Source organism: Tupaia chinensis, unplaced genomic scaffold, assembly GCF_000334495.1.
Source record: "Tupaia chinensis unplaced genomic scaffold, TupChi_1.0 Scaffold149184_1, whole genome shotgun sequence".
Classification (NCBI taxonomy): domain Eukaryota; kingdom Metazoa; phylum Chordata; class Mammalia; order Scandentia; family Tupaiidae; genus Tupaia; species Tupaia belangeri.
The window spans coordinates 836739-849325 of record NW_006209032.1 but is presented as its reverse complement, the minus strand read 5'-3'; the positions used below and the strand labels follow the sequence as shown (position 1 = coordinate 849325).

Below are 12587 nucleotides of genomic sequence, written 5' to 3'. Positions count from 1 at the left end.
AGCCCTCTGTCCGGTGGCGCGCTACCCCCGCCTGTGCACGCCCAGTTGTCGCCAGGTGCAGAGTGAGGGCTCGTGTTGATGGCGCGGTGGGGAACGACAGCGTGGCTCCGTGGGGTTCTAGGAAGGGCAATCGGAGGGTGGGCAGTGCCAGGCTTCGGGTTCCAAACAGCGAGCTCTCTACTCGGGCTGCCCGGCACTCTCATCCTGGCCTCTGGTCTCCCTACCTTTCTGTCCCAGCGGGGCACTGCCCCTAGGCAGGATTTCTAATTAGTGTCCTGGAGAGCGGGTTGGGGCCACATGGTCTGGCCCCAACCTTCCGGAGTGGATCCCAACAACCCTCCAGGCCCAAGAAACCCAGTCGGGAGTGCCCGGAGTCTGCATCCCCACCACCCCCTTTTGCAACTTGACTGCAGCACAGGCTAACCGCCCACATGGCACAGGATAATCCCCTGGGGTTCTGGGAGGACCCAGGCTGACTGGCTGGCGCAGGATGCGCGGAGGAGGGGGAGGGATGAGAGGGGGAGAGGTGGCCCCAAGCTGGTACTTTAGACGCGGGAGGAACTTCGGCAGGGTGAGCTGGGCGGGGCATCCTCGGCCCAGCCCGGGAGACAGCAACACAAACACCAGGATACAGGAAGTTTAGAAAACTGCCTTTATTCTATTAATAGTTGGAAAAATTAACTGGTACAGAAAAAAAGTTTAGTCAGCTGGAGAGAGGAGAGAAATGAGTGCCACCACGAGAACGGTGGCTCCTCTGGAGGGAACCTGGGGACAGGGAGGACAGCGCTGTGCACTAGAGCCAGGCCCTGCAGTTCGGCTGACGGGGCCCCCTGCCCCAGCGTCTAACTGCCTCAGACGTGAAACCAACTCCTGTGTGCTCAGCCCAGCTCTGGAGAGGGGTCCTGGGGTAGTGGGGCCGAAATGGGACAGCATGGCCACCTTGTATCAGAGAAAGTGACAAAAAGGGAATTTTAAAAATGAATTTTCCATCTGACTTTATTTCCAAATACACTTTCTTTTTTTTAAAAAACCAATACACTTTCTTTGGGGATGACAAATATCAGCATTAGGAAATCCAATTATACAAAAAATACTCCATCTAGTCCTGGGGTAGATATATTTATTTTTGGTAACATACATAAGTGGCACTAATTACACAGTAACTATAAGGTAACTAACATGGAACCACAGGGACTGTAACTGCCACAGCTGCAGCTCCGCTCGGCCATTCTGGCTGAACTGGTGGGCCAAGCCCTAGAACGGAGGCCTCCAGCCCCCGCAGAGCAAAGCCCCCGAGCTTCCCAGCTCTCTGGGGCAAAGCTCTGAAGTGGAGACTCAGCAGAGCCGTTGCAGCTGGCAGGCGACAGGCAGGACATGTTAGTTAGAAAGTAGTTACAGCCTAATTCACAAAAGTTACCAACGGTTTCTCTTTCTAGAAAGAAGCAAGAAGTTAAGAAATCCTTGAATTAGCGCCTGGCTTGTCAGGTGGGAGCGCAGAGGAGGGCTGTTAGAGCGGTGTTGGGGACCCCGGCTGACTCTACCCAAGCAGGGTCAGACGGGTGGGACATCATTAATAATCATGGTTGGCTTCTAAATACTGGTAGCAAGATGACTTCTGATTTGTAATCTTAGGTAAATTATAGATAAATGAAAAAAGGCCAGTAATCATACACTAAGATTAATAAACAGCACTTCCAAATTAACCGCGTAAGGGCTGTGCTTGGAGCAAGCTTTCACAAGACAAGGCACCCAGATTTCTTCTTCCCACGTCTGGCTTGCAGAGCTGCTCTCGTGGCCATTTCGAAAACCTCCCTCACTCCATCTTTGGTCTTTGCTGAACACTCCATGTACCCAAAAGCGCCAATCCTGTTTGCCATATCTCTGCCCTCTTCAGGTTTTACCGGCTCCTGGCAAAGAGAAAAGAGCGCTCCTGGTTAGCAGCGTTGCAGGCACACAGGAAGCGGCTGTATTCAAATCCAGCCAAAGAAATTTTGGGAAAAGCTGTCAAACCCCCAGATTGGAACTTCGTCTTATGAAATTCTAAAAATGACCAATGGGGACTACACACCCCTAAAAAGTCTATTATTAAACATGCTCTTCTTGGGAAGGGGAGAGAGAGAAAGAGAGAGAGAGGAAGAGGCCAGAAAAGCCTGGAAGGTTGAGGAAGGAATCCAGGGCTGGCCCTTGAGTCTTCCTGGAGAGGTCCTTCCTGGAGGACCAGAAGCCCAAGAGAGGGAACAGAGGCTGTCCTAGACATTTGGACACAGAGACCCTAGGGGGAGAGAAGGGTTGAAGACCTCCACAGCTTCTGAGAGGCCAAGATGCTGCCTCCATCATCACTTCTAACGGCACTAGGGCTCTGTCTGGACTCCTGCCTTCGGCCAGAGGTCACTAATTTTGGCCTCATGTGTCCCGAGGTAAAGTGGACAGGGAAATCAAGAGCCTGATCAAATTCCTGCATCCAAAGCACCGACTACTGCTGAGGTGGCTCCTTCTCAGCCCAGCAGTCTCTGGGGACACAGTACCAGCTCATAAAGGACAATCTGTCTCACAGGGGTAAGGTATCGTTAGGGCCCTCTGTATTGGTCCCTGCTGGATGGACAGAGGACTTCTGCTTGTCCCCCTGAACATCCGGCCGTGGCACCCTGTTCGAGAATGCACCGGAAAACACCCTGCCCCCAGCCATGCCTGCTTCATCTTGGCCAGCTCCCGCCGTGTGTGCTCGTCATTCCGAAGGTCCTTCTTGTTCCCAACCAGGATGATGGGCACGTTGGGACAGAAATGCTTGACTTCCGGAGTCCACTTCTCTGGGATGTTTTCTGAAAGAACAGTGCACAGAACGTGGGAATACATGAAAATCCAACTCAGGAAGTCTGAGAGCCCTAGCTACATTGTGGAGATGCTGCCTTTGCAGCTTCATCCACTTCATGGCTGCAAGGGTCTAAGAAAGCAGACCTCAGCCCATGCATACGGGCAGTGACAACGGTCAGGCTGCAGGGCACTCACCTAAGCTATCAGGGCTGTCGATAGAGAAGCACATCAGTATCACGTCGGTGTCTGGGTAGGACAGGGGCCTCAGGCGATCGTAATCTTCCTGCCCAGCTGTGTCCCATAAAGCCAACTCTACCTGTGAGGAGAGAAACAGACCAGCAGAGGACGCAAGGTGAGTCCCACTACACGCTTCAGAAAGAAAGCGACAACCCAATACATCCACATGGCAGACTGTTCAAAACAGGAAGACACAGGAGTAGTCACTTTTTTGAGAATCAAGTCTGAATGTGGAGGGTGTGTTTCAACTGCGTGAGGTGGAAACTTCTCAAAGTTGCAAATTTTAGTAACAGATACTAACACTGAACAAAGTGGAATAATTCAAAATACCAAGTTGAAAATAACTTTGTGGCTTATAAGAAGTATTTAGCTATAAATAACATTCTACTCTGGAGAGACATAAATGGAGAGGGGAATGAATTAACAGTCCACCATGTGCACAGGCAAGACAGAGCCGCGCTCCGAGAGCCCCGAGAGCTCTGAGCGCGCTCTCCCACGTCCTTAATTCGCCTCATGATTCCGCTCCAGTGGGGAAACATGGAAACAAGCCTGTCTCCTGGGGGTAAGGAGATACACCAAGCTGGGAGTTAGGCAAGGCCCGAGCTGACAGGACCTTCCGAGGTACCCAGCAATGCAGTCAGCTGTCACCCCTCCCAACAACCAGATGGTGAGCTTGACGTCCTCTGCTTAGAAGTCCAGTAGGCCCTGGGGTGCTTCTTTTCCCAGCACCGTCACAGCCCAAATTCCAGTTTCTAAATACTTCTCCCTCCCTTAGCTTCTGCCCCAGGATGCATCGATCGCTCAGAGCACCTGCAAAGCCACGCCCTTCTGTCGTGTGAACCAGTGGCCTGGCACACACAGCTAACGCGTTACTGGTGCCCAGTCTCCATGGCCCGTCTGACTCAGCGTGGCAGAGCTCACCCACTCCCTGCCTAATCCCACTCTCCTGGCTCTCTGACACCCCATGGGGTTCAGTCAGAAACACCCGGGTCGGCTCCTGACAAATGCTTTCAAGGTGCTGGGTCTGTCTCCCGTCAGAAGGGCCTTTTCATTGGGCAGTCCTACTGCTGGGCCCCAAAATCACTTACCATTCCACATGGCCCCGCAGGCTCTACCAGTGCACACTGTCACACGAACATTCCCGGGGGGCATCCTCTCCCACCTGGGGGCATCCCAAGTTGCTCTGAAGCAGGCCAGCCATGACACCCCACTCCAGACCGAGTACTTTCATTTCAGGGGACTCTCCCTGTGTCAAGGGCTTGCCAGTGTCAGCCACGTTCAAGGCTGGAGGCACAAGGTATTCACGGACCATTCCTCAGTCTTAAGTCTAAATTCCCTGTAAGCAATATTCTGGTTGCTCCAAGGAGCCCAGGCACAGACTAATGTTTCAAAAAGGAAAAGGAAAACAAGGACTGCCGCTGTTGGAAAAGGGCCTCCCTGCAGATTCACAGACTGCAGCCACCGACAGCTACTCTTGCTGGTGCAAATGGCAGGGTAAATCCAGTGCATACACCCACTAGGCTTCTCATAGACGAGGTATGAAAACACCCACCTGACCCTGCTTCCCTCCACGAGGCCCCGGAATTTCCATGCAGGGCAGAGCAATTCAAGGTGGGTATGAGGTTGGGAATGACAAAGGCCCCAGAGACCTCAGCACACGTCCACCCACCATGACCCAACTGGGCCCTGTGTCCATCTCATACCTGCCTTCCAATCAGAGCCCCAGAAACATCTACCCATATATCCACCGTCCATGCAGAGACCGCAGGCTGAATTAGCAACACTCTGGACTTGGGCCTGCAGCGTGAGACCCAGAGCTATGTCAGGCTGGAACTTACTGCACTCCCCATCTACACCTGGCCTAGAAAGCGCCTTGGGGTCCCTAATGGCATGAGAGCAATCATTGTGGCACGTGGCTAACATGGACGACAGGCCATGGCGGGTTCTGAGCACAGTGTCCTTGCGCACAATGTAGCGCTTGGTGTTTCTAAAACCCTTCAGTTACTTTGCACCCTGATGCCGGCTGCAAGACAGCTCACACCATCTACAGACGAAGTCTCAAAGGCCAGGCAGCTGACTCACGGTCCAGAACCACCAGGAGGCCCTACAGTAAGGACCCTGGAAATTCTGAGCAGCCAGTGGCCAAACCATTCTCCACACAAATGACCCATGAACTGGGGCTCTGGGACAGAAACAGATGGTAGGTGAAGCAGGAAAGGGAGAAAGGGGATGGCATTATGGAGGCGAACACAGCACGTGTCGCCAGAATGAGACACTGCCTGCCAGAGCGGGCCGACTGAGGAGCACCTGTTCTAGCTGTTTCTCCCCCTCCACTCCCACTGTGACCCATTTACAATCAGAATGTCATTCCTACAAAAAACCGTACAGGAGGCTGGGTAAGGCATTATTTGACAAGAAAAGGGAGCAGAAGCTGAACCACTACCTCCCAAAACCAAAACACACTAAAACCCCAAACTCCAGTTCTGCAAGAGCTTTTGCCCCTGTCTTGCCAGAGGGCTCTCAGAGCAGGCGTGGGAAGAACTGTCCTCCCCCACAAAATGACAGGAAGACGAAACAGCTGTGGCAGCTGCTTTATGCTGAAGTCAAAGACTTTTTAAAATTCAGCGTAAGTGAGGATGTTGTTTAAGTGTCACAGTGCTGGTGGTCTCAGATCAGTACAGCCCTTTGAAGAGCAGAATTGATAAGGACCTCTTGCGTTCTCTCGTGCTTGATAAAATACTCTGACCATTTTTTTTTAAAGCTCATCAATACAAAGATATTCACATGAACAGTATCCATTTGGCGACAAACTAAGTTTCTACTATAACTATAGAAAGAGCAGAGAGACCAAGGCTCCCCCACGTACACACACACGAATGTGGACAAAGTCGAGGTGACAGCAGTGACAGGTGAACAGAGCTGGACGGAGACGGCAGAGGCATTTCGATCACGCTGTGGACTGCACAGCAAAATGGCACCGGCTGTCGGGGAAGGGCGCTCACCTGCTTCCCGTCCACCTCGATGTCTGCCACGTAGTTCTCGAACACCGTGGGCACATACACCTCTGGGAACTGGTCCTTGCTGAAGACTATGAGCAAGCACGTCTTGCCACAGGCTCCATCACCAACAATCACCAGTTTCTTCCGGATGGCAGCCATCTCTGAAATGCAAAGCAGAAAGTGCTATCTGGAATCATAAGGAGCCATAAACAGTCTCAAGCTATAACAGAGCCTTTTCTGTGACCATAGGGCACGTATCTCTACCAGCATATCCAAATTCAAAATTTGTGATCCTGTCCCACTAGCACCAAAAACTCCACGGACGCTAGACTGATGATGAGGAGACCAAAGGCCTCCCTTGAAGATCAGGCGCAAGATAAAGATGTTGTCTCACCACTTTTCATTTTTTTTTTAGAGGCTTTTACCTTAGGGCGCATGCACTTGCTGCTGTGGGGACACACACACACAGACACACAGACATAGTGAGTGAGAGGGAAAATGAGAAATCACCCCCCGAGAGCGGATGGCCACGCCATAATCCTTTCTCCTCCTTGAGATCTGGGACATGCACGCACACATGCCCAGCATGATTTTTGAAGCCACTGAGTCCGGGACCCAAACCATAGTCGTCTGTGTGCGAGTCCAGTGACATAACCGCTATGCCATCGGCTGGTCCCCGTCTTCGCCACTACTATCCAACATGCCACTGGGAGACCTAGCCAGCACAATTAGATTAAGAAAAAAAAAAAAAGGCTACCCAGATTATAAAGGAAACACGGGCCAGCGGGTACATGGTGGTTGGGGTGCTGGAGTCCCACGTGGCTGACCGCAATTTGGATCTCAGACCTGCCGACTTGCTTTCTCACTTTCCCTTTCTCTCTCTGATCAAATTAAATATAATAATAATAATAGTAGAAGTAATAAATTATATTAATTAATTATTTTAAAAAGGTAAAACTATCAACTAGTATATGGCATGATTTTACATGTGAGGAATTTTATTGATCCATTAAGAATTAGAATAAGCCAGTAAGATTATGGGATATAAGATAGACATTAAAAAAATCAATTTTGGGGGGCTGGTTCCATAGCACAGCAGTAATGTGCTGCTGAAGAGAACCTGGATTCCCAATGGTAACTGTGGCTTGAGCCCCCAGCCCGTGCACCTGAAACCTGACGGACGTGTGCAGATGCCCAAGATCTGCAGCCTAGGAGTGCGGGAGGGGCCACGGCACTGCCAGACCCAGTGGGCGCCGGCTCTCCTTCTCTCGTGCGTACACATGTGCTCTATCACATAAGAAGACAATTTTAAAAAATGAAGAAAAACAAAAAGGACAACCCATAGGAGAAAATATTGGTAACATCTGATGAGGAACTACAATTTAGAATACATTAAAAAATTTAAAAAATTTTTAAAATGTAACTTTATTTATTTAATTATTTAAATTTGAGCAGAGAGGGACTAAGGGGGGTGGGGTAGGAAATCAAGACTCCAGGTCCAGAACTCTAACCGCAGTCGGCCATGTGGGAGTCCAGTGCCCTTAACCACCATGCCACCTGCTGGCCCCAAAAAACATTCTTATAAACAAACCAAAAAAAAAAAAAAAAAAAAACCCCAATAATAATCCTCTCTCCCTCTCTCTGCTGTGTATGCACTGTCTGGCAATTTTTGAAAATGTATATCCATACAATGAAATACTGTTCAGCAATAAAGAAAAATAAATTACTGATATATACTATAACACAGCTGGACCTTAAAAACATTATGGAAGTGAAAGAAACCAGTTATGAAGAAAAACGACTTGTATAATTCCATTTATATGAAGTGTCCAGAACAGATCAGTCTAAGACAGAAAGTAGATTAATGGCTGCCTAAGCCAGAGGCAACGGGGACCAACTACCAATGGCAGAGAGAGCTCTCTTTCGGATACGATGGTGTCTTCCCAAAACTATTATGGACATGGCTGTGCAACTCCATGCATAAGCTACAGACTGCCGTTACGTCCGACTCCACTGCCATCTTGCTCTGGGTATGCACAACTCACCCATAGGGGTCAACCGTAAGGCATGTGGGTTACAATTCGTAAAGCTGTGACTACCACGCCCACCACCAAGAGACAAGACTCCTTCCATGTGGCAGCACCAATGGTCAACTAGCAGTTCTCAGCATTCGCTCCCGGACAGCACAAGGAGTGCGGACTGCACGTCCCAGCCTCCCGGACAGAGACGCCCATACCCACTTTCAGCACTCGAGGTGTGAATCACAGCCGTTTCGGGACTTGCAGAAGTCTCCCTTAAAGTGAAGTCACATGCCCTTTTCAGCCCTTCCTCCTTTCCTGCTGCCTGAACCTGGACTCCCGCATCCTGAAATGTGGGGCAGAGGGACAAAAGGTACAGGGAGTCTGGGCCCGGAGCTGGATGGTCCCGGGAGCCGCCCTCTCAGCCCCACTGCCTACTTCCACACTTTTTTTTATAGAAATGAAAAATAAATCACTGCCTCCTTAGGGTGGTAGTTCTAGCTCCTGTTACTGTTTCACATCTTTACAACCAAACTAATCCTTAACGATACACAGTGGCAAACCGCGTCATCTAAAGAATGTTCTCTAACCAAAAAGGGTAAGACAATCCACGGGGGTACATAAAGGGAATATTAGGAACTAAAAAAAAGAAGCTTCTAAGTCTGCCTGAGGGTGAATGTGCTTGCCAGAGAAAGACGAACAGAGGGGGAGAACCTTGATGGGGCCTGGCCCGGCCCGGCCCAATCCCCTCCCCTCCACCTTGGTTCTGTCAGGATCCTGGGCACACATGTACATGTGCCTGCTGTGTTTCTCAAGCCACTAGGCTGAGATTCGAACCACGCGGTTTACCATGTGTGATCTGGTTCCTCTAACCACTTGGCCATGGGACCAGCCCCTGAACGCTTTTCAGTTTAGAAAGCATAAGAAATTTAAATTCCAAATGCAAGACTTAAATGTACTGAACTCATAAACAGAAGCCTCTACGATGGGAGGGCGACGGGGCTGCCTTCACCCACTGGAGAGCTCTCAGCAGGGACACACCGCAGTCACTGAACCGGGCTAACAGCCTACACAGACACCAACGAAGCTGTACTCAGACCCACAAAATCATCTAGTGATTTTCCATTCCCTTCTTTATCTTAAAAAATTTTATTTAGATTATCTTACTGTTTTCTTTACATTTAATTGCTAAACATCTTTGCAGCACACATAATTTTCCACTTCTGTGTTTGTTAAATGCTTTACTTTGCTCTTTTTTCTTTTGCAAGAGCAGTACACTGAAAACTAATAATGAGAGCAAAACAACAGTCATCTATGTAAAGTGGAAATATGTTCAATATAATTCTGTATACAACAGGAACATGTGATCAAAATAGTAACGGGACCAGCAGTTAGCGTAATGGCTATGTCACTGGACTCCCATGCAGTTGACCGCGGTTAGAGTCCTGGACCCAGTGACTTAAACTCACGCCGGGCACGTGTGTGTGCATGCCCAAGATCCTGAGAGGAGAATGGAGAGGGGATTATGGCATGGCCATCCCCCCAGGGGGTGATTTCTTGCTTTCTGTCTCTCTTTCTGGCAAGTGCATGTGCCCTATAGCAAAACCTCTCTCAAAAAAAAAAAAAAAAAAAAAAAAAAAAGGGAGAGAGAAAAAAACAAACAAAAAAACAGAACAGTACTGTGGGGCTGACCCTGTGGCCTTGTAGTTAAGGGAGCTGGATCCTACATGGTCCGCTGCAGTTCAAATTGCAGCCCCAGCAGCCTGAAAAGCATGCTGGGTGCCATGTGCACACATGCCCAGAATCCTGAAAGGAAGAGATGAAAGGACTGCAGCGTGACCACGCTCTACTTACTGGGGGGACGGAGTGCTTTCTCTCTCTCCCTCTTTCCAGCAAGTGGACAAGTTCTCTGGCGTTTTTTGGGGGGGCAAACCCAAAAACCAGCACTGTGTGGAGACCAGCTACAACCTGGCACCTCAGCCACTGGCTCAGCTCTTCCATCTCTTCCTGCATGTTTGCTCTGGATTCCTAACGGATGCGGGACCTGTCTCAAGGTCTTGTACTTGTTTCATTTATATTCTGTCTTCCCAAGAGACTACAAGTCACCTGAGAGTAATTCTAAAGATTAAAAACAAAAGTTAAGAAAGGAGAGACAGATTATTTCATTTTCATTTTCCTATGAAATAACCCCAGGTACAGAAGTAATTAATTTACCTCTTCTATTATTTTTATTTATTCATTTTTTTATTACCAAAGGTAAATCAGAGAGCAAGCGAGCATCCCCAAATACATTTCACCACCCTGGGGTGTGGTCACACCACAATCCATTCTCCTCCATCCCGTCAGGATTCGGGGCATGTACATAAATACGCCCAGCATATTTTTCAAGCCACTAGGATGGGAAGTCCCTTCTTTACGTTCAGTCTGTCTGCTAACATCTTGATGAATTCATAAACCATTTTCTACTTTTCTCTTGCTTGCAAATTTATGTCAAGATTTAGTATATTTTGCAGCTGGCAGGTGGCGTGGTGGTTAAGGGTGTTGGACTCCCACATGGGCAACTACGGTTGCAGTGGCAGATCTGGCAGCTTCCTTTCTCACTTTTCCTCTCTCTCTCACTCTGGTCAAAATTTTAAAAATAAATAAATAAAGTTAAAAAAAAATCTTAAAAAAGAAAGATTTAACGGGACCAGCAGTTAGTGTAATGGCTGTGTTGCTGGACTCCCATGTAGTCGACTGTGGTTCCCGCCCTGGACCCGGTGGCTTAAAACTCACACCAGGTGCGTGTGCGTGCGTGCCCAAGATCCTGAGAGGAGAATGGAGGAGAAGGGATTGCAGCGTGGCCATCCCCCCTGGGGGGGGATTTCTCGCTTTCTGTCTCTCTATCTCTCTCTGGCTGGCTGGTGAGCGCATGCGCCCTATAGCAAAAACCTCTCCAAAAAAAAAAAAAAAAAAAAGATTTAATATATTTTACAACTTTAGTCAAGCCTAATCTGTATCAGTTTGTGCCCAAAGTCAAACTGGAAACCAGGACCTCACCAGATGTGAACACAATTCACTGCAAATCCCTGGTTCAAGAAAAGGCTGCCATCTTCAAATAGCACCCTTCCTAGGAGGCATTCGATACTTAAATAATCTCTTTCAATCCAGGTGGTTAAAGACAAAGTGAAAACGCCACAGAACAATCATCCAAAGGGGAACATCCAGCCCAGTAAGTATAAAGCCGTTCAAACCACTGCTGATGACAAAGACAGAAATTACAAGTGACCAGGGGACAAAATGAAGGCCTGCGATTACAAGGTGAGTACAGAGATGCTGTAGTAAGTCTGCAATACAACCAGTCATCGACAAGAAGTAAAACGTAAAAACAGAAAAAACCACACACACGAGTTCCCAAAAGAACCCAGGAAGAACTTTTACAGACTTATCTTCCCCTTCCACTTGGCTTTAACTCAGGATCATCTCAAGTACACAGCGTACCAGTCTGGAGAAAGGAAATCGCTCCGAGCCCTCTCACCGGGCTGTGTCATGTTCTAAGCTGGGTTCAGGCTCACCATGAACACTCAAGAGCTTTGCAGAGGTTTATTTCTCCATCGACAGACGGTTAGACCGTATCTACTTAAGCCACCTGTAACATTACACAAGTGACTTTCTTCCTTTTTTTTGGAGAGGTTTTTGCTATAGGACGTGTGGGTTTGCCAGAAAGAGACACACAGACGGAGAGACAGAAAGTAAGAAATCACCCCTCCAGGAGGGATGGACACACCCATCCCTTCTCCATTCTCTCAGGATGTTAGGCACACACAGACGCCCAGCATGAGTTTAAGCCACCAGGTCCGGGACTCAAACCATAGTCGACTCCATGGGAGTCCAGCAACATGGCCATTACGCCAACTGCTGGTCCCCTACCCCCCATTTTAAAGAGATTTTTGCTATAGGCATTTGCACTCGCTAGAGAGACTGAGAAAAACAGGGACAGAAAGTGAGAAATCACCCCACAGGAGGAATGGCCCACTACAATCCCTTCTCTCCATTCTCCTCTTGCGATTTTGGGCACATATGCACACATGCCAGGTATCAGTTTTCTTTTCTTCTTTTTTTTTTTTAAGAGAGATTTTTACTATAGGGTAGGTGCGCTCACCAGAGAGACGAGAGAGAGAGAATACAAGATGGCGGATAGCCACATCGCAACCCCTTCTCCTCCATCCTCCTCGTGATCTTGGGCATGCCCAGCTTAAGTTTAAAGCCACCAGGTCTGAGGCTTGAACTGCAGTCAATATGTGGGAGTCCAGCGATGTATCCATTACACCATCTGCTGGTCCCACCTGGCGTGAGTTTTAAGCTGCCAGCTCCAAGACTCAAACCGCAGTCAACTAAGTGGAAGTCCAGAGACGTAACCATTATGCCATCTGCTGGTCCCACCTTAAAAATTCTTAATTACTTTAAGTTTAAAACCTTTATGTACCCTTTGGGCTAGAACCGCCATCTTCCAGTAATTAACCAAAATGACGAACACAAAGGG

General features: G+C 48.7%; 1 protein-coding gene across 1 annotated transcript in view; it reads right to left on the bottom strand.

Annotated features, from left to right (window-relative positions):
- Window positions 1–637: 637 nt before the first annotated feature.
- RHOA (ras homolog family member A) overlaps window positions 638–12587 on the bottom strand; it is a 47023-nt gene continuing 35073 nt past the window's right edge. The window contains exons 2-5 of the mRNA XM_006170959.3: window positions 6051–6208; window positions 3007–3127; window positions 2689–2819; window positions 638–1907 (exon numbers count right to left, since the gene is read on the bottom strand). Coding sequence (XP_006171021.1) covers window positions 1734–1907; window positions 2689–2819; window positions 3007–3127; window positions 6051–6206 — 582 coding nt within the window. The 5' untranslated portion in view covers window positions 6207–6208 and the 3' untranslated portion in view covers window positions 638–1733. The remainder of the gene's footprint in view (window positions 1908–2688; window positions 2820–3006; window positions 3128–6050; window positions 6209–12587) is intronic.